Source organism: Parus major, chromosome 3 (genome assembly GCF_001522545.3).
Source record: "Parus major isolate Abel chromosome 3, Parus_major1.1, whole genome shotgun sequence".
Taxonomy (NCBI): domain Eukaryota; kingdom Metazoa; phylum Chordata; class Aves; order Passeriformes; family Paridae; genus Parus; species Parus major.
The window spans coordinates 35,451,897-35,474,512 of record NC_031770.1 but is presented as its reverse complement, the minus strand read 5'-3'; the positions used below and the strand labels follow the sequence as shown (position 1 = coordinate 35,474,512).

The 22,616-nt window shown below is 37.5% G+C and overlaps 1 protein-coding gene across 2 annotated transcripts in view; it reads left to right on the top strand.

Annotated features, from left to right (window-relative positions):
* The window catches only part of RMDN2 (regulator of microtubule dynamics 2), a 46,600-nt gene extending 24,439 nt beyond the window's left edge, over window positions 1-22,161 (top strand). For both annotated transcript variants that reach the window (XM_015622508.1, XM_015622509.2), the window contains exons 7-11: window positions 558-635; window positions 9,104-9,202; window positions 10,998-11,051; window positions 11,140-11,220; window positions 20,998-22,161. In XM_015622508.1, the coding sequence (XP_015477994.1) occupies window positions 558-635; window positions 9,104-9,202; window positions 10,998-11,051; window positions 11,140-11,220; window positions 20,998-21,051 (366 nt within the window). In that variant the 3' untranslated portion in view covers window positions 21,052-22,161. The remainder of the gene's footprint in view (window positions 1-557; window positions 636-9,103; window positions 9,203-10,997; window positions 11,052-11,139; window positions 11,221-20,997) is intronic.
* Window positions 22,162-22,616: the final 455 nt, after the last annotated feature.

Here is a 22,616-nt window from a genome sequence, read left to right as displayed (position 1 = left end):
GTTTTGGAACAAGGACCTCATTACATACTTTATAGGTTTTGTAGTTTCACTGTAAAAAGAACCATTTTATTTTCTGAATTTCACATTACAACAACAGTTGGTTGTGTCCCCATTTCATTGGGGAAGTCACATTCCAAGGTGGAAGGATCTATGCTTCAGTAATGGGTGCTGGCATGTAAGATATATTCAAGAGTAGTTGTTTCCTCACTGATTTGATCTGTGACAGTTTCCTAATGCTAACTGTAAATGAAATTAATTTAATTGAAGTTGTTGACTTTTTAAGACAAAAGTTCTTGAATTATTTGACTGAACTTTAGAGTTATTTAGTCACATTCTAAATACAGCATACCTTCCTGCACTGTGCGCAACATTGCTAAATATTTTTGTGATTTCCCTCCGTGAGGAAGGGATTTGCTAGTTAAAATATATTTAGGTTGTTAGACAATTTCAGCAGAAGAGAATATCTGAATTTGTTTCTGACTTTCAGCAAACTACTTAGAATGTAAACACACTTGCCGTACAAACATCTGAAGTGATATTAATTTTTTTTCCAATAGGAGCACCTAGACAAAGCAATTGAACTTAAACCTCAAGATCCCTTTTTGTATTACCTAAATGGAAGATGGTGCTATTCAGTAAGTTGTGTTTTATTTATCTAACATGTGAATTGAATATTCTAAAAAATTATAATTAATTAGTGGGACTTAAGACAAAGTAGGTATTTATTTAAGTAGATGTTTTGAGCTAAATGAAGTAGACATTTACACTTCCTAAGTTCACTAGCAGATGCACAATGCTCACAGCTGACCATTCCTGCCATGGAATTAGGTAAGTTGTGCTTGTATGACCCTCATTGTTGTGTTCAGCTTTTTTTCCAAATGAATGAATGAATGAATGAATGAAAAGTAATTGATATTTGGAAGGAAGGAAGAATGACCTCTTGAGTTCACTTTGTTCTGCCATAAACTTTTTGGGTGAAATTGGGCTAGTAACATAGCCTTGTGGTAACTTTATTTCCCATCCATAACTTAAGTTAAAGGCAGTTACATGCAGCGGGATTATATCTGTGGCAGCAAGGCTACCATACTGGCGTGGTAAATTCCAAGGGAATGTCCAGAAAATATTCATACATAAAAATCTGTATTTCACCAATGAGTTTTGCAAGAGATGCAATTTGCGTCATACCAGTACTACAAGTGCTTTTAAAGATTGTTTTATTTATACTTATACTTTTATTTGTATTTTATACAGATTATATTTGGTTGTAGTAGATTCTGTAGTGACAAGTATTCATATATGAAAAAATAAAATAATTGGTTTACAAGATTAACTGTCAATAAATTTTTTAGACAAAATTGTGCCTGTGCTGTAATAAGAGAGTTGTCTTTTTGGTAATGCACATCTTTGAGGGCTCAGCTGGCTGTCCATACTGGTTCATCTCTAGTGCTTTGAGGAATCTTTTGTTGGAAGAAAACATTCTTGCCTTGTCTATGCTGTAAAAGATCACTGTGAGTCTTCTTAGAATAATGACTGCTAATGGACAGTGAATTCCAGCCAAGCTTTTTTCTTTTGGATATTCCCAATGCAAGTCACTACAAAGTGCCTGCAAACTGGAAAGAAGGTTTTGGTGTGACACATTGCAGACTTTGTTTTTATCTGCAGCAAGACGTAATGCAAATTAATCTTTCATCAGTTTTTCAGTTCATATATTTAACTTTCAAAGAGCTTTTAGCAACCATTTAGGTTTTTTCTATGTTGATTTGAATAAGGAAAGACACCAGCTTTTTCAAGGAACTTGGCCTTTTGCTTTTTGTCACAGTCTACTCTTGAATATTAGCATTAGCTATGCAAAAATAAATTGCTGAAGATGATCCTATGGTATGCCTGCTGTCCTGCCTCTGAGAATTCACACAGAATTCACTAGGCTGGAAGAGACCTTCAAGATCATAGAGTCCAACCCATGCCCTAACACCTCAACTAGATCATGGCACCGAGTGCCCTGTCCAGAGAGAAGCATCTCCCTCACCAATGATTACTTAAGCACTTTGATACTGTGATGAGCCCGACAGCTGACTGCAGCTTCCATTTATGCCAAATACTCACATATGTTTTTCATGGCTTATTTCTTATGTGAGCTGCTGCTTTTTGGAAACACAGAATTTCAGTATACCTCACTTTGTTCTTACTGCACTTTTTTTTCACTCGTTTCATTTTTGTGATAATCACCACTTCCTGACTGCGTAATACATGTGGTTGGTTGTATTGGCTGTATCTTTACAAATTCATATCCCACACTTGCAACATCTATGCAGGGCTTCCTTACTAAACACTGAAACCGCAGATTAGCATTTGCTTTAGGTTATGACCTGACCTGCATTTATTTAAGTGAAACAATGTACCTAAACAGATGTAGCCACTGAAATATGTAAGGATTCATTTCAGATTTCTGTTATTTTTTTTTTTTCTTTAATTCTTGCCTTGTGTGACTGCCATGACAAAGTAGTAACACAGAACAGATTTTTGTACTCTAAATGAAAATATAGGACTAAATAACATCTTGTTCAACTTCTGGGGCTGTCAGCTCTTAAAAACTTACTGTCTTTGCACACTTTCAGTAGCAAGATGAGGTCATTTGGAAACATTAGTTTAGAGGCATTACTAGCTTTTAACCCTTGTCCAGTGAGATTGGTAATATCCTCACTAGTTTCAGCAGAGGGAGATGGTTTCTGTGCTGATCCACTAACCCAGGTTTTGGCCAGGCATGTGATGTAGGAAGTCATAGGAGCTTGTGGAAGATCTGCCAAAGTCCTTGCTTCTGTTCTGCAGACTGTGAAGTTTCATGCTGTGGTAAATATCCCAAAAGAAGGCTGTTGGCTGTGGTATTGATTCCAAATACTTTGTCAGGGTAGAGATTATGATGAAGTGTTGAAAAATTCCTTTGTCACTCATCTGGTACCTGTAGATGGAATGATAATGCTCCTCTTAGATGCTCTGTTTCTAATGTTCAGTCTCACTGTTGAGGCTGGAAAGGTGTTGACCAGTGTGAGAGAATTAAAGCAGAAAAGGGGTGATTCAGGCAAGAAGGCGGGTTTTCACATTTAGCCTAGCTGACTTTGGGATCAAGTTAGGATTGGCCCCAATATTTGTTCTTTCATGGGTATTGCTTCCAAGGGTATTCTTGTCTAATTTTGGTCACATATTCCTTTACTGAAGCAGTGTAGTTAAAAAGGATAATAAGTTTTTGATATTTTATAGGCTTTGATGGCAGTTTTGTGAAATCTGGTGTACTTAAGTCTTCCTAGTATAGTCAGAGATTTCCCTTTCTCTCCTGTTTTAATGTTAGGGGATCTTACTCCTATTGTCTAGCATGCTTTCTTTTGGATGACAAACAGGAATTGCATAAGATACTGTAAATGGGGATGCTTCAAGTGTAACTCAGGGTTACAAATGAAAATCCGTTGAAAAGACTTTGCGGTAAGAAGTATAGAATCATTGAATCATCAGTGTTAGAAGAGACCTTCAAGATCATCATCAAGTCCAACTGTCAATCCTGTCACCCCTAAACCAGGGGAGACAAATTCAGAAGATTTTTTGGAGACTGAAATATATAAGCAAAGACTGCATACTGTTCTAGTAAAAGCTGTTTAATTTGTGGAGTTTAATCTGGCCTGACTGCCATTTCCCACCTTCCTCAGTGTAGTGCAGTCCTTTGCAAGGAGCACTGGTATAGCTCTGCTAAGTTTCTTACTCAGCAGTTATTCTTGCTGGGCCAGAAATGAAGCTAATGCCAGGTGTCATAGCACCTTCCAGCAGAAAGGATCAGCTGCGTTTTCACTGTGTCACAGCAGCTGGGGTTTGTCTGTGATGCAGAGCCAGTTGTGAGAGACAGTTGTGCACCACCTTGTCTAAAACTCAGGGGTTTTTTTTGCTGTTTCTTATTTCTCTTACCATTATAAAGGCAGTAGATCTGTATAAAAGAAGAGGATCACAGAATCCTATCAGCTCTGTTAGAAAATTACTTCTGGTATCACAATCAGGTAGGCAAGATTTTCACCAGTCATTTCACAGATGTCATGGTGGGCAAAATTTTGCCTGTGTAACCTGCTGTGTATAGAAGAAGTGAATGGATCTATGGTACATGGTATCTAAGAATTATTTCCTTAAAGTTTTTGGCACAATTATCTGATAATTCTTTATAATTGTATGTTTTGAGGTTTTTTACAGCTAGAATGTGCTTGTGAAGCTGGATCACAGCCCCTGGTAAATGCTAGTAGTGTTTTAAAAATGAGATCTCCAGGGATTTTTCTTTCTGCAGGTTGCATGCCATGTTTTGGATTTGTCTCTGGTCTATCCCAGTATCTGTTTGGGTCACACCAGGGAACAAATTGATCCAGTTCCTTTGTGCGCTCTTTAAGTGGGCTTCCCTTACTGGAAAGTGAAAAGCCCAATTCAAGTTGGATAAATACCTAAATGACTGTGCAGATTGTCTCAGTTCCTCAGCTGGCAAGAAAGGGAATATTTTTGTTGGAAGCCAATATTTCAAAATTGGTGTCCAGTTACTTAATCTCTTCCAGAAGTCAAAACATTGCAAAATGATTTAATACAGTTTTACATTAATACATTGTAATGAAAATGAAAAAGAAACTCTCTGGGGATATTTAATTAGGTGTCATTAATATTTTACTGAAGCTGGATCAATGGTGTGATTTGCCTTTATGGAAGGCAGTTGTGTGATATGTCTTCAGTGAGCTGTTAGCAAAGAAGCATTGGAAGAGGATGTCCTTTAGGGCTGAAAGTCAACCCTGGATGGTTTTTCAATTCAGGCAGCTTAGTTTCCTTCGTATCAACATGTGACCAATGTGAAAAGAGGTGTCATGGGGCAAGGTTTGCTTTTTATAAAAAACAAACAGAAGGCAACAATCCAGCCAGTGTTTCAGTATATATATATATATATATGATTTTTTTCTGATCCTAGGCTAAGGAAGAGAAAGGGATATTTTGAAATTCATTTTCCCAGTATTTAGGGAAGAACCGCATTTTTTGTCTTGGCCCTCAGAGATAGAAGAGGCCTGATGGAAAAGTACCAAGTAAGAACTTAATGTTCAGCCTCAGTGTAACTCTGGGAGTGTTTTCCTTCCATCTCTGGATAGAACAGAAATTTTGGTAGAATAAATAGATGACAGCTCCTTGACAGATAGGAGAGGTTGGTTGAGACAAGCATCTCTATTGGCTTTGGGATACTCTGGAGTGGCCTCCTCTCCTTGGCAAAGGCCAGGCTGTCAGGATGACCTACTACCCTTCAGCTTTAAGGGAGATCAGAAGTTGGCTGATGGTTCCTCAGGCCTTTGTTTGTTGCTCTTGAGTGGGTGGGACTAGCTCTCCTTATGTATGGCCGCTGGGGAGTGATGTTCCTGAATGACCCAGTACATTAAAACCTGATATTCTCTGGAAACACAGACTTGCAGTGCTTCTCTGAATTTTCAGGCTTCTGGCAGGGCTGACATCAGGGTTCAGGAGATCTAAAAAACCAAAACTTACTTAACATTTGGAAATCATCTATAGGGCAATACCAATCTTCAGTCCTTAATTTTGTTGTTGTTGTTATTGTTGTAGCTATTACTTGCAACAGTGGCTGTTTTCCTTATTCCCTGATACACTCTACCACTCTTGGAACACTCACTAAGTGAAATCATGGCTTTGCTGTAGCTGGTGACAGTTGCCCTCTCTTTATATGTGATTTTGTGTAGACCTCCAGATAGACTTTGCATATTGGAGTAACCTTGACTGTAGCACTCAATTCTGCACTACAGTAGTGCATGTTATGCCTCGAGTTCCGTTCCCTGTGCTTGCTCACAGTCGGAGAATGATTAGTAACTTGGTATAGTAGGAACGATGTTTTCATTTCATTGAACATGGTGTAAGAGTTACTCAAATAAAGTTATTTCAGATTAAGGACTTTGCTTACCTGTGTTTAGGGGAAGGGTTAATTTCCTGTTCATCACTATTGCTCTGGGAAACAATTTTGTGTATTGCATATAACAGGAGTTTTCCATTTGTCCCACTTCAGTCATAGAGGAGTGCAGAGAGACTCAAGTGGAGCGCAGTTAAGCTGTTGGGATGGGATTCACCCCAGCTGCCTTTAGCTATCCCCAGGGTCTGTGCTCCTTTTGTAGTTGAAGGAAGGAAAGAAAGATAGAAGTGTTCATCCCAGGCTAATGTAGGTGAAGAGGAATTGCCTAATGGAAGTGCCTCTTGACCATGCAGGGAACCTGGACAGCTTGTGTGAACTAGGCACTTCTTATATGGAGGGCTAGAGTTGCTGAAACAAATTCATCAAGCCAGCAGTGTGTAAGTCTGACAGCTGAAAACATCACAGAACTCTCAGATTGTCTCTGGGATAGTCAAAAAGTGTAATCCTGGATAGAGTGAACATTGACAAAACCTCACTACTGCCATAGAATTATAGAATCATTAAGGTTGGAAAAGACTCCTTAAGGTCAAGTGCAACTGTTTACCCAGCACCATCCTGTTCACCAGTAACCCACGTCCCCAAGTGCCACATGTCTTTGAACACTTCCAGTGAGGTGATTACATCACTTCCTTGGGAAGTCTATTCCGATGCTCAACCACCCTTTCAGTAAAGAAAATTTTCGTAAGATCCAATCCAAACCTCCCCTTGGTGCCATTTCTTCCAGTACCATCACTTGTTACCTGGAAGAAGAGAAATTAAACAACCTCCTACAACCTCCTTTCAGTGGTTGTTTTTGTGTGAAATGCGCTTACATGGATTTCACTTTTAAACATTGTTTTAGCTTGATGGGATTTGTGAAATAAAAATGGCCAACTGCATATATGTTTGGGCTTTTTAAAAGTTTGAGTAGTGCAAAGCAGCACCCAAGCCAGACAAAATAAAGACGAAAACCTCAGTAAATCTGTTCTGATTAAATCTCAAAAGAAAATAAAGTAACTGCCAGGAAGAACTTGTGTTTTCAATAGTTAATTATACTCCACATGGAAAAACTGCAATTTTGTTTCCTCACTGTTGCATAACAGCGGACATGAGTGTGGTAATTGTATCTGTGCAGTGTGTATCTCCAGGGTGTTGTGTGCTCTTGCAGAGAACTGTGCAATGCATTCCCTTAATTTTTACCCCCTCTCTTCCTCCCTCTTGATTTGAGGGTCCTAGGAGTATAGAAACGCCCTTCCTCTTCCAAAAGAAGTGAGAACGAGGCAACAGTAGATTGACATGAAGAAAACAGCACTTTTGCAAAAATTCTTTTAACAACTCTTGCAGAATATGTCTCAGAAACTATACAACAATGAGAGAAATGAAATGGGGAAGGAATTATGTACATACCTACAATTAGAAGTTTTAAGCAGCATGCTGCAGTTTGTAACGCAGCAGGAAAGCATGGCAGGGCCAACATCTTGTTGCTTCAATGAGTAAGAACTCCATGATTGCTGGAGAGGTTTTGTAAAAAGCATTTTATATTCTTGGAAGAAGCTTCAAGAATGAGATAGGTGAAAGAGGATGAAAACAAAAGCTTTATTTTTGTGATATTGTTTCTCTCTGGGTTATAATTTTTTGTGCTTTTGTGTGCAACACTTACTGACAACATGTAACAAATAAGGCATCAGGACCCTGCTAAGCAGCTTGCAGGACTAGACCAGGATACCTTCTGTCTTCAAGCAATGCTACTTCTATGTAGCTAGAAACATTGGGGCCAGGTGAGAAAACACAATCCTATGCATTTTCCTGTTGCATGCTGACCTGTATTTCTAGTCTTCACAATGCAACAAGAAGTACATAGAACTTGGTGTCTGTTCAAAGCAGAAGCATTCTGGTTGGTACTTGTGGATAGTTGTAAGAAAGTGGAATCTTGTATTTTACAATTATTAACTGACGTCTACTGGATAATTGCTGGCTATAGGTGCTGCTGGTAGGGGGAGCAGCAACAGCCCTGCAGATATTGAGAAGCCAGGGAATGAGGCAGAAATAATCTAAACCCAAGCAAAACCATTTTAAGTTGTATAGCAGTAGGAGAGACTTGACTTCAAGGCTGAACTATTTGAGTTGCAGCTCCTTCTGAAAAAGAGATATCCTTATGTGATTCATATTTCATCTCCAAGTCTCTGGTGAGAGGCTCTCTTTCTTTGCCTTTGTATGCCTCTTCTCTGTGTTGCCTCTGCAAAGATCAGGCCAGAAAATACAGAACCTTGTTTTTCACCATTTTTTGACTCATCTGCTCTGTGCCATCAGTGCTGTGGTTCAAATACTGATGTGAAGTAAACAAGTCCTGACTTTTCTTTACGGACGTGATAGAAATGTCCAAAGGAAAGTAGCTTCGCACCTAAACTTTAAACAGGTTCTTCTTTCACATTGCATTTCTTAGCAACTCCATCCTTTGCTTGAAAGTGAGAGGGTTGGGTGATGGAGCCCACATACCTGATGGCAGTAACCAAAGCAGTTTCTGTCAGGCATCAGTGTATGTAAAATAAGAAATCTTGTGCAATGAGTGGCAATATGACAGTTCCTTAAAGTCCTTTTATAGCAGCTCATCTTCCTGAAATGAGAAGAGGTCATTGGCAAGTGTTATTTGTCAGATCGGAAGAGCTAAAAATGAAGCCTCTGACAACAGTGGTTGTCACCAGCTTCTGTGTAATAAATGAGCTTGTTATACACGCTCCAAACACACATACACATTTTTACTGAAGCAACAGCTTTTCATAATGTAGGAAAGTAGTCAAGTGCACAGATTACCATGCAAAGCTGTTTATCTCATGAAAACCTTTAACAAGTTTCAAGCACTATTTCTAGCCTTATGGTCTTAAAACAGGCAAGATGCTAGGAAATCTAAAATGCACTTTAGGCTTTTAACATGGGAGTAATCTTTTACTGAGGATGTTGGTGTTTGGCCATATGACTCTAAAATCCAAAAGACTGCTTTGAGCTAGCCAAATTGACAGTATAAAGCATTCCTTTACAGATTCTTTTCCAAAATACACTGTATAGATAGTACAATACAAAAGACAGTATTTACTGCAAAACTGAGAAGCAATTCTAAATAAATCTGACTTTTTAATTTATTTTTTTTAATTCTAGGTAGCTCAGTTGTCTTGGATTGAAAAGAAAGTAGCTGCTGCTCTCTTTGGGACTCCACCAACTTCAACAGTAGAAGAAGCATTGCAGAATTTCCTTAAGGTAAGTTCTAGCCAAGGGTTTTCCTGTGTTGCTGTCTACCAGCTGTTATATGTGAGTACTGTCAAGATGTCTGTTCAATAGACTATGTTCAGTAGCTATGAATTCAGGGCTCTTCTAAACACCACTGAGCTTTCTATAATTTTTTTTTTTTTTTTCTTTTCAGTTTTAAAATTAGTTTGGACATGAGTGGTTAGCACCTTACTTTTCTTTATTTAGTTTCAGGAAATTCTCCAATTAATTGCCATGGTTAATAGCTATTGAATTGAATGTGATATGAATATAGATTAGTTACATATGCTTTTGAAACAGATCATCCATAGTTATAATGATAGTTGCTGATTTGCCTGTTTCTGCAAGAGGGTTGACACAGGCAAGGAAAATTTTGACATTGTGATGCTTCTCTTTTTTCTGATCTGAAACTTTCTTCCATTGAATTTTGGTCGAAGCCTTTCTTATTTGTAGTGATGAAATGACTCCTGTAGTGAAGTAGAGAAGGAAACTCTGTCACATAGGTTGCCTCATATTCCTGGGCTTTCTACTTGAACACAGTTACAAGAAAATACCACATGAATAAAATAAATCTATCTTTTAGCACTTTCCATATGAATAATTTCTGCTCCTGGAGCTCGAAAGCCTCCAAGTTTTTCACATGACTGGATTCAAAGCATAAACTTCAATCATTACAATTACTTTCAGAAAGTTTTTCGAAGAAATTGGACAGGCATATTTTCCTCACTATCAAAAATACTTCTTTTCTGTGTTCTTAGTCTATTTAAAGATTGAATTATCTCCTGAATTTTAGACAGTACAATACATTACCATCTTCCCAGTTTAAGAGATTTTATCTTGAAGGTCAAATTCCAAAAGTGGTAGAAATAATTTGAAACATTCGCTTTAGCTTCAGGGCATTTTGTGGTTGGCTGCAGTGTGGCTGTGGTTTTAAGTCATTTTCAGCAACAAAAATCAAATTACTGTCTAAAAGACAACTGTTTGGGTTTCTTTTTCAGTTGTTTGATTCTACACAATTGTGGTGAAAGCAACATTGTTTTGGTCCAAGGATTACAGCTACTATAAATTTCACTGATATAATTTTTCTCTCCCAAAAGCTGTTTATTGATTAAAAGATGCTTCTTCATTAGTAAATAATTACAAGGGTTTTACTCATCTTGCAAGCTTCTATATCCTTGGTTTGTTTTTTTAAAAAAAGACATTATTGGACTTTTATAATTACCTGAATTTTTCAGAAGATGAATATTTGAAAAGAAAGGTGAACTGAGAGCCAGACAATAAGAGTCTGTGGAAGAGAAATAATTACAAAATTTGAAATTTTAAATAAGTGAGTTTTAAATTTTAAATTTTAAAATTTACATATTACACAAAGTGTGAATGGTCACAGTTGCTTTCTTATTTCTTTGATGAGAAAATAAATATTAATAATCTAGAGAGAGTGGTATCTTTAAACCTACCCTGTGAATAAATCCAATAGATCTTGTACAGAATGACCCTAGATCTTTACAGAGCGCTTAGGGAGAGAGGAGAGCAAGTAGTACAGAACATTTTTATGTGTTCACTATCTGCATCTTATGTGCCTGGTTTAGGGTTTGAGTTTTGAATTTTCTTGTTTTCTTGATTTTTTTTTTAAGTGCTACTAAACATATTGCATTACACAGAGTAGGGATGATTCTGTCTGATGTTTGAGGAAATGTAGTGCATTGCTAAAAATGTTATGCAGACCACATAAATCTCATCACACAAGTTTTATGTCTATTTTCTTTCCTGTTTTTTGATTATTTAGGCAGAAGAAATGCATCCAGGATATTCCAAATGCAATTATGTGTATTTGGCAAAGGTAACCAAGTTCTTTTAAAAATAATGATTTGTAGACTCTGGTGTTCTTACAGTGGTCTGATTGGAAACAAAATGTTTTTTCTTTTCAGTGCTATAAAGATCTTGGCCAGAAAAACAATGCACTGAAGTACTGTGATTCTGCACTGTCAATTCTCTCAGTTACTAATGAGGTGGGTATTGAGAGTGATAACTTGTTCCCTTGTGACTGCTCTCTTGTCTTTGGCATCCATTACTGCACTGCCGGTAACAACATAATGTTTCAGTTTTTCCTCCGAACACAGAACATTCCTTTTCCCTTCACTCTAGGCTGGCTCATTACAGTTGTCTGTATCAACAGCTTTAAAAAAAAATCTTTGTTTGGGGAACTGTCATGGACTTGTCTGTATCAGAAATTGAATTGTACTCTTTGTAATTCAACCCACTTCATTAGATCATCTTAAGCATAAGTAGTTGGGTGTGTCACTCTAGCTGTGCTGAAATTTTGCCCCAGACCTATGTCTTTCTCAGTTGAAAGCACTGTGAATTTTTGTCCTAAAGTCTCTTTCTCTGCTCCTGAAAGCCTCTGGTTTGTGATTCTTGTCAAGGGCAGTATGTTAACTCAGCAGAGGCAGACGGGTTATTCAAGACTGGCTTTGTCTTCAACCACAGGGCAGTTAAGGAGGCACAGTTCTTCAAGTTCTTCAAGTCACATCTGTTGGCATATTGTTTGTTCTAAGAGATTACTAGATTCTTCTTGAGGCCCATTAGAGTGTTTTATGCCCATTAGAGTATTTTTGGTATGTGGACACAAAATTTCTACAAATATTTGAGATATTTTAAGTTGTTGCCAAGTCATGGCAAGAAGCTTCACTCTGTCTGATCTCATGTAGAAGCAAGTTCCATGACTGACCTATGACTGGAAACATCTTACCATCCTAGAGCATGACAAGTTCAAACCTGAGCTTTTTCAGCCTAAGGGACCCCCTCTGAGCACAGCAGATGTGGTATGGAGAAAGTGAGGGTGATTCCTGAGAGGAATTGGCCCCATCCCATTTAATTCTTTGAAGTTAAGGGAAAAGACCATTAAATAACTCTGTAACTTGATTGACAATAAATGCTGTGTGTGGAGCACTAACATGTTTATGTCAAGTGTTCCTGCTGAGAAGAAAGACCCCTGCATGCCTCACCAGCCGCTGCTCCTGGGTGGCCTAATTTTTGGCCCCAGTTATAGTATGTACCAGTCATAAATTAAGTAATCATTGCTTAAGTTCAGTGTTTCTTTAAATATGTATTGATACTGATTTGACATTAACAACGATTTCATTCTCCTTATTCTTTGCTTACTGTTAAAATATACCTTCAGCTTGCCTATTACAGAACATAGGAAGGGCTGCTATAAATTATCTGTTTAATATCCTATCACATTCCTGAAGTATCAGCAGACCTGAGAAGGAGAAGTAACCCTGAAGTGAGAGCAAGAATTCAAGAGGAGTTGGAGGGATAGGTGTATGTATTCTGGCAAGCAGGGTGGTGATGAGAATAAAAATTACACTGATTTGTAAACAGAAGAGTGAGTGTCAAATGGGCCCCAAAAATCATTTGTCCCTCTGAAAAGGACAAGATGATTTGACCTCTCCTGTTTTGACTAATTCTATAAATATTGCAGATTTGTCTTCTTTGTCTTGTTTACTTGTGATGTGTTTTGAGTTGAATGTAGGAAAAAAGAGTCCAGAAGAGTATGACATTAGGGCAGTAGTATGTAATTCAATTAAAAAATACCAACCAAGCACACAGCTTCAACACAGGGTAAAAAAACCCTTTCAGTGCATGCTGAAAGAAATTACTGTGAAATGGAGATCTGGAACATGAACTCTGCTATTGCTGACTGTTACCTCAAATCCCATCTGAATTCAAATATTACATGTTGTTTTGGTTATTGTGTTACAGAAAGACTGTTACTGATTTTTGGGAAAATGTGTTGGAAGTGATCTGGTTCAGGGCTTGGAGCTGTATGTAGGAATAACATTTAGTGAGGTTAGTTTAAGAGGGGGAAGAGACTGTAATACGACTGAAGAGGCATTGGGGAGAGAGTAATAAACAGATGCTAATAAAGTGCCTGAATTGACTGCAGCTCTGTAGAAGATGGGGTTCATGGTCTGAAAATAAAGCACAGGTCAGCAGCAGTCTGAGGATTTGTTTCTGTTTGCCACAGCTCAGGATCTCAAGGTTGTCAGCAGTGTGGTATTTTGTCACAGTCATGTGAAACCCATCATTCCCAAGTGTAATCATAGTTTCTCATATGAATTTTCTCTTTCTTGAAGCAGGGGAATTCCTTTGTTGTTTTTAAATGTTGGCTTCTACTGAGAAACATGTATTTGTATAAAGGCATAAAATCAGGAGCAGACTGAGAGACAAAGTTGCTGGAAAGGTGCCACATTGAGGAAATGTATAGTATTTCATGATACAAATCATCCCACAGAAAAATGATCATAGACAGTGGTTTACTTTTTATTGCTTCTGAGCATCCACAGTTTCCAGTGACTTCTGGGAACCAGAGGTGCTTGGCATCAGTAAAGTGGCCCATAGTTCATTTTAATCCTCAGGTCAAATTCTCAGCTGCTGTAACTCAGGACACTTCTTTGATATTTTTTCTAGGATTCATTTCATGTAACATTTTGAGTTAAGTGATATTATTTTTGTCTTGAATGTTGTGTCACATCCAATTATCCCTTCTGTGCCATTTACAATTATCTGTTGTGCCATTTACAGAATTTGTTTTAATTCAAGGGGTAAAGAGGTTTCCAAACATAGCTAATTCTTGTTAAAGGAAAAAAAAAATCAGATGGCCTGTTTCAGACTTATTCTGAATCTAAAAAGGATACACAGCAATTATAAAAAAAAGAAACAAGTTCTGATTAAGTGCATCCTGTAAATTAAGAGTTACAGGAGGATTTTTAAAAATAGGACAGTTTTTAAAAATAGTTTGGCGCATTTTTAACTTATCAGTCTATGCAGTTTTTTATTTTAAAATACTTTAATATGAGACTTAGTTCAAATTACATCTGGAAAAACAAAGCTGATATTACAGTGCAACATTAAAGACCTCTCTCTGTCCTCTCTAAACAAAAAGCCTCCAATGAATCATACAATCCTTCCTTGGCCATAAATAGTGTAAAGTGGTACTTCACTGCTGGAGGTACATGGGACATTAAATTGTCCAGTTTTTCTCTGGTTGCTACCCAGGTGGATAACCTCAGGGTCCTGGGAAACATTTGCCCCTTCAGTAAAATAGATCCCAATGTTCAGGGCTGCTGTGAGTTATTGTTAAGTGCTTAACAGCTGCTCTGTTCATCGAGTGGATGTTGCATCACCCTTACTGAGACTCATTACTTTGTAGTGTGCTCAAAGCCTTGCTGAGTGTGACTACATGAAGGGCTGTTAAAACCAGATGTGGTGCACTATTGTGGTGGAACAAAATTACTTTTTTTAATTTGAAGACAAAAATGTAATTTAATTTTGAAATCATGAGTGCCTGTCTTGCATACAGAAAGACATAACAGGTCTGTGTGTGTGTGTATGTATGTGTATGGTTAAACACATGGTCCTTTGCTTGTAAGGGGAATAAAGCCCTAATTTCTTGTTTATAATAAAGGTGGTTGGAAGTTTTCAAGGCTGGAACTTATAGAATTTCAAGTCTCAATGTAGGATTATAAAGTATAATAGTCACAGAATTATTTTTTTTGTGTCTGGAGATGAGCATGAGCATGACAATGAACTCTATGCTTGTGTTGCACCACAAAGGAGTGAACAGCCTTGCAAAGAAAGAGATTAAAATTTCAAGGTTCTAGTCTCTATTATATTCTCTATTACATTTAAAAAAAATTAATCTGAAAAGCAGTAGTTGCATTACAAAAAGTGTAGTCTTGGAAGAGATGAAGGCAGGAAAGTAGGAAAAATGCAAAGGAAATCTTTTTGCACTGAGTTGCTGGAAGTCTTATTTAAAATGTAGATAAAAACTTCCCTAAAGGTAAGAAAGTGTTTTACAAAATTATTGGTGATTTTGGGCACTCCATCCTTGCCAGTAATTAGAAATGATGGAAATTCAGAGTTGAAATTAACAAGTGAAGGAGATTTAGATATTACAGAAATTCATGTTTGTGGCATTCACTTCTTACAGGTGTAGAATGTCAGGAAGCAAAGACTTGTTAAAGACTGCCTTCAGCCTCAGTGACATCTGAAACTCATGTGGAGGAGGTGATAAAAGTAATAATAGGCAGCAACAATGGCAGAATGCTTACACAAGAATGTAGCTGCTGAGGAGAAATCATGCTCAGAATTTTCCTGCTTTTTTTTACAACACAATAATTGATCTCCTTGGCTATTAATTTCATTTTTAATATTGTCTATAAGGAAAAAATGGGGATGGAAGAGAGGTCAGAGTATAAACTTCAGCACCCATCAGCTGTTCTGTTCCAACAGACCATTTCTGTATTTGGATTTTTCAAGATTTTCTGAGAAATAACCACTCCAGCCACCATGGATTGGTCATATGAGCAGACCTTGTGATATTTCTAACAGATCTTATTTGAAGCCACTATTGTAATCTGTCCTTCTAGGTAGGATTTTGAAGAGAAAAAAGTAATTTACTCTTGCTTTTAAAGTGAAGTTTACAAATTATGACTTGTTTTTGAAAAAAAACTGTCAATTGAAACTGAGTAATTTGGACTAACCATATAAAAGTGTTCTTGTTTTCTCATCAACCAGAATATTTTCTTTTCACATCTTCAGCTCAAGTATGTCAATCTTTTCAGAGAATATTGATTGCTTTAGATTTTTTTGCACATTTGTCCTCCAAATGGCCAGCAAAAGTAAACGGTGTTTCAATTGAAAAATAATGGAAGTGTTCGGATTTATGTTAATTTTGAATTCTGGGCTATTGTTTTCCTGCTAGTAGTGTTTGTGGAGTTGAACAAGAATTTCCTAATAGCTACCACCAATCCAAAGCTTAAAAAAACTATTGCTTATTTAGTGGTTTTGTATACAATGAATGTGACTGCTTCAAGCTCAGGGAATACACTTTTTAAAAACTCTTTATAAAGAGATCAAATTTCAAACTAAAATTCAAGGGGAAAACGAGACATTTGTTAAAGAGTTAATAAAATAATTTGAGACTGTCCATATTTTACATTATTTTGCGCTTCAAATAATAGTCTATTTTTCTCTATCTTAGTGGTCAGATCAATTTTCTATCTGTATGTTTCTGAAGTTCTTGAAAAAAGGTTTGTTTGCATTGTGTACTTATTTCTTCTCTCCCTCTGAAAATGATTCTGAAAAGTGATGAAGGTATTTTTTTGTGGTGTCATAGTTTCATACATAAGGATGAAGTTTACCCTGAGAAATGCCAAGCTTATTATATTTAGTATTAAACTGACTATCACACAGTATTTGTTTCAACATCCTATCAAAGCTAACACAGTTTTAGCGTAGTTCTTAGTCCAGCAATACTGGTGAGCAGCCAGTTCCCCAAAGTATTGAGTGTGTCTCCTCCACTGGCATTCTGATGATGCAGGAACGGAGTGGAAGAAATATTCACAGAGGTGGTGGTACACTCCAGGATTACAAAATAGATTGGCAAAATCCCATTTTGAATTTTTGTAGAGTAGCTGGGCCAAGTCAAACTCCTGGGATTTTAAATATGTTGTCCTGGAGGCAATATACAGGGTGAATGAAAGCCTTGACAGGCACCTTTCTGAGAGGGCTGTAACTGGGTGTGATTGTGTTCAGGCTCTTTCAGCAGAAAGAAAAGCTGTAGGTCCCATCATGGGAGAAGCAGCAGCCAAACAGAAAGAGGAGAACAGAATGTCTTCAACACCAAAAGCTCTGCATTGTATACAATAGTAAAAGAAAACCAGATCATAGGGGAAGTTTAGTCTTTCAAGTCAGAAAAGAACTAGCTGATTAAAATTTTACATGACTACTATTCTGAATTGTATTCTGATGTTTTGTAATTTTTCAACAATAGTCCTCGAATGAGCTGAACTCTTTATTCTTTTTTCATAGTCTTATGGGTGCAAAAGGGTATTTTCCCCTCCACTTGAGGTAATATCCAAAAATCTGTATTTACTGGTAGCTGCATATTTTAAAGCTGTGCTTGTCGTGATCCTAAAAGACTTGAGAAGTTATGGTTAGTCCCCAGAGAAGATAGTGATAAAATGAAAGAACACAGAATACCCCAGCTTGTGACATACATCAGTCACATAGAAGGTGGCACATGGATGATTGCATCGGTGTATTGCAATATCGAAGGAGAAAACGAATGGTATTATACAATCGTTAGTGCATACTACAGTCACGCCATCTGTGAGAATCTGTCAGGAAACTGGGAAGGGATAGGATAGCATTTATCTTCGTATGATTTATACTGTCCACAAGAGCTATTGCTCTCTAACAGCCCTTGTGCATGTTTGGGAGTCTATTCTGCTACAGTCCAGGATTTCTCCTGGAGCTGTGAGGGAATGATACAGCTGTACCCAAAAGCAGGAGTGTCTCTCAGCACCTCATTGCTGTTACTGCGTATCAGAGTACAGCTTTGGACCACCCTTGCAGCCCAGCTCATTTAATATACCATACTGCCCTGCTGACTTCAGTGAAACCCTACAGGATGCATGTCAGCTTGAGATTTGGCAGTGGTTGCATGCAATTATGTTTTCGTTGGCTGGTGTAACCATTTTGGTTGTGGTCATGGGGGTGTATCGTTCTCTGTTGACAGTTGGGACTTTGTCAACAAGTGCACACATGTGCAGGGCCTGGGTTGACTGTGTTAGCACATAAGGAAATAATTAGCAGAGATGGAAGGTAAAATCATTATCTTTCTGTCTTGGCTTTAATTACCGTTTAATTTTTATGTGCACATTTATATGTGTAACTCTCCACGTATATGTATCAGTAAATTCTTTTCAGCAAAAATGAACTGTCAAAATGTGGACTACTTCCAGTTAAGCCAACATTCCCTTTTTCCCACCAGCTCTCTTCTTCCTTCTTGCTCTTGTTTTCAACTCCCTCTCTCCCCTTGTTCAGTCCCTGGCCTCCCAGGTCTTTTTTTCCTGTGCATATCCCTTGTGAATGTTGAAATATAAAAGTAAAGCAACAAAATAGGAATAAGGCGAAATATAGTCCCTGACCCTGTAATTTGAATACCTTTTGTGTAGCAGTTTGCAGAACATTTTGAACTCATATTCAACTCTGAAAATTATATAAGGGGTGTTTAATAAATGTAAGCCTTGACAGTAGAAAGACAAGGTTGAAAATGGCTCAGTCAGTGCTGAACTAAGCCTCAGGGTGAACAAATGGAACTGACGCAAGTATATTGCATTCCTCCTACAGCTTGCACCTCTTCTTCTGCTTGCTACACTTTAAAGAGAGAGTCTACTGTCTGGAGAAAAAAAAATAAAACATAAAACAAAAAAAAACAAAAAAAACCCCCCAAACCTGACCTTATTGTTCATTTTCAGAAAGCCACAGGCCCAGAAATCAACAAGGAAGAGAGTTGGCCCATGATAGGATTTATGGCCAAGCTTTGGGCAATAATGAAGTTTTCACCCTTAGAACCAGAAACTAGTACACTGAACAGAGTTGTGGCTTCTCTCTCCTTTTAGCATGACACACCTCTTGGTCTGGAAGGACTCTCTCCAAAGGTGGCATAATAGTTCCCTTCACTGACCATTCTCAGCTTTGTTTTTAATGCCGTTACTGATTTTTTTCTATATTTTTGCCATGCAAGTTCTTATGGACTGGTAGCTGCTGACTCAATTAATGCAACCCATTAAGTGGTTTGCAACAATAATTCCTGCTTTAAGTGATGTAGTCTTGTTTAGAACTGGCAAACCAGAGGAAGAATGCTTTGCACGTTTGCAGTTTCTTCTCCAGACAGCTCTTACAACAATCATGGGTTTGTTCCGTTCTTTTTCCTAAGCCCAGAGGAAGATTCAGGGAAGATTGCCCAATGTTTCTGGACCTTTGCAGCTTGTAAAGCTCATTGCCCAATATAATCCTTTACTTCTGAAGACAGAGACAATTATCCAAAGTTTTTGGAGATAAATTTTTAAAATGCTGTATCCTGCAAAATGAGTAGAGTATCCCATCAACTCGTGAAATGCTGAACACTATTCAGATATGAGAAAACTTGCAGTTTTATAATTTTCAGCTTAGAAAACTGTCATAAGAGTACAACCAGATACAATGAAACTTTTCCATTTCTTATTAGCATGGGACAATATCTGTCTTTTTACTTATTTTATTCAATGGAGTTTAGAATAATTTTCATAAATTGACCAGTACACAAAAGAGTGTATTTTCCCTGAATTAAGGGAAAACTTTGAATTTTTCAGTTTTTGTTGAAAGCAGTGGTGTCGTGCTCCAGACAGCCTGTGACGTGGAGTTTAAGGGGTGCTCAAGGCCGTATGACATTTCCTTCTGTTAGAGTATTTTGGCAAGATCTTACTGGCTTTGCAGTGTGTGCCTTTTAAGGCCTGTGATAAATGATTAGGCAGATAGTTTAGCCTATTGTTGCCAGTAGGAGTAAGGCAGTAACTCCAAGAGAAGTGTCCAGCTAATGTATTAATGCCTTAATCCAGACCAATAATATGATGTAGTTTGACATGTCTGGCATATGGTTTCTATCATCTCAATATTCTTCTCTGTTCCTCCATGACATTATAGACAACTAACCAAAATAAAGAGAAGCAGGAATTTCTTCACCCATAAAATATATTCTAAAATGTTCTGTATTTTGTTCCAGCTCTTTGGTTGATTGGGTGATCCTGAAGTTTAGTGATTACTTCACTGTCTGTCTACAGTATTTTCTTTCAGAATATCCTGTGGCATTACCATTACTGGTCCCTGTCATTAGCAATACTTACACGAAATCTGTGCTGTGCAGGCACTTTTCACTTGCACTGTTAAATATGCGTGGGTGCATGTGTTGGGTGTTTGGACTCTTGCGAGCCTGCAGGCATGAGGTGCTGACATGTTAGAAATGTAGTTTTAAGCTAAGATGCATTTTGCAAGCTAGAAGTTTTGCAGCAGCAGCTAAAGGAAGCAGATTATATCCAGGGGACATTTAAAAATAAGTAGAATAATGGAGTTTTTGTACCGTGGTTTCGTGCTTATATGCATGTGCCCTTTTCCAAGCAGATTATACATGGAATAGCCAAAATATGTGTCACTGACTACCTGTGAGACAGTCATAGGCCTGGCTTAGGTTTAAAGCCCCGTGCAAACTGTGCACTTAAAACATTGGCCTAAAAGGAGCCTTTTCCTGCTGCCCTAGGAGTACAAAGTAGAGGTGGCACTGAGCACAGAAAGTCACTTGCCTCTTGCTCCCACATTGGCCCCACTCTGCCGTAAGCCCAGTAGCACAGGCTGAGCTCCATCTGGAAAATAATGAGGGTGCAGTCAGCCCATAGTGGTTATTGTAGGTAGGTACGGCTGTGCACTGAAACCACAATCTAATCGATGTCATTAATTACATTTCCTAATGTCGTCTTCTTAGTTGCATAATAAATCATTAGCAAACATTATAGAACATCTTTAGAGAAACTGCATGTGGTCAGGATGCAAGATTATGGCAGGTATAAGGCAAGGCACTACTTTATGCAAAGTATACCACTAGAATGTGTATCCCAAGCTGAAGGGCTTACCGGTCTGCTGAAAAGGCTATTTGTGGGCTAACATTTTAAGTGCTTTAACAGAACTGTAAAGGGAGGGCTGCCATCTGGCTCTTGTTTTCACTTCAAACTTTATTTTTGTATTCACTGATAAATTAACTTACTATGCAGTCTTTACATTTTGTGACTGTTGCTGTTGTATGTTATGTCTGTTGTTAGTAAAGAAATGTGGATAGGCACGTATTAGGCAAATGAAGGGATTTATCTTCTCTAAGTTGATGCATGGTTGTCTGTTTCTTTCAGGATAAAGAGGCCCAGAAAGACTTAGAGGCTTTACTTCTTACACTGAAGCCCTGATACTACGTACTTTTAACTCTTCATGCTGTAATAAAATTGCAAAACTAAAATGAGAATCTACAGTGACTGGAAACTGCGGGTGAATTTCAGCTAAATCAGTCATTGATTTTGGTTGGATTGGATCATGGCCTTTAAGTGTATGGTGATTATGATATTAAAATAATACATTCATTTTTGATTATTTACAATCTTGTACTGAAGTTTAATTTTAGATTTCTGACACTGTGAGTCTGATTCTCATGAACATGAAGTCCACTGCTGGCAATGGACCTACTGTGGGTTAGAATGCAAAAGGAATAAATCTCACTCTTCAAAAGATTAATCAACTAGTACATGATGCCAGCATAGAACTGTGTGTAGCATAAACAAACAAAAAATGTTTCCATAGTAAATTATATTTATATCAACTAATTTACACAGATGTGTACAGAAGAAAATCATGAATATTTATGTTTACACATTTCTCTACTCTTAAAAAAGTTACAGTCTTGTTGAAGTTAAACAAAGCTGTTGCCGCAACAAAGCTCTTTTTACTTAAAACATATTGTTGGTTTTACAAAGAAATGTGAAAATTTTATAAATTAAATATTATAATTTATTTGTAGTATCCAGTACAATATTAAAGATCAGACCAATTAAATGAAGTGGTTAGATTAATCTGTTGCAGCTGTGATGTTTAGTGGATTTGTATCAGGACCTCCAACAAGTTTGTGAAGTCTGCCTATCTTTGAAGAGTTGCCTAATGTGGTTTCATCAGAGTGTCTTTGGAGAGCCTTCTCCAGCATGTGTCCATCACTAACCTTTTATATCATCTGTGTAACATAACCTGTACATAAAAATAGACTACCAAAGACCTACTACTTCTGTCTGTTTTGGACAGCAGTGTTTTCAATAAAATGTAGCAGATAGGGAAAGAATTTCCATTCACCACTGGAGTGATCCAGAATACAGAAGAATAGAATGCAGAATCCAGTCTGTAGAAGAATAGAGGCCAGTTATGATTGGCTTTTAATTCAGGATCTTAATCTAGATGCAGGGAGTGTACCTGGAAGAAGTAGGCATTTCTGTTAAAGAACATAGAATTGAATAAAGACAACTAAATGTTCCCTTGATCTATTTGATGTGTAAAATAATGTGGACCACTTTATGGTAAAGACAGGGAGATCCTCACAAATTGAAATATGCATAATGCTCATCCTGTGGAAGAACAGTTTCTATATGTCTCAATTCAGGAGTTCTTTTTTTTTTCTTAATACATAATTTCAGAGAAAAGGGAAAACACTGTGAAAGATTAATCCTAACTCTTCGTTCTGTGGCAGAGTGTTGTGATTCACTCAGAGTGACTGACTTGTGAATGGGGAAGTGGGAAAGGTGACACATTGTGATTTTGGTAAGGGGTTGTTGGTAAAGTCTGGTTTTGATCTTTTCATAGCCAATGCAGGAAGCATTGTTTAAAAGAGTCTATGAGAGTGATTTGCACTTAGGGTTGTTGTTAACAAATCACTGTCACCTAGGAAGATGTAGTAAGGAGGCCTTTAGTGAAATCAATTTTATGCTAATTTATA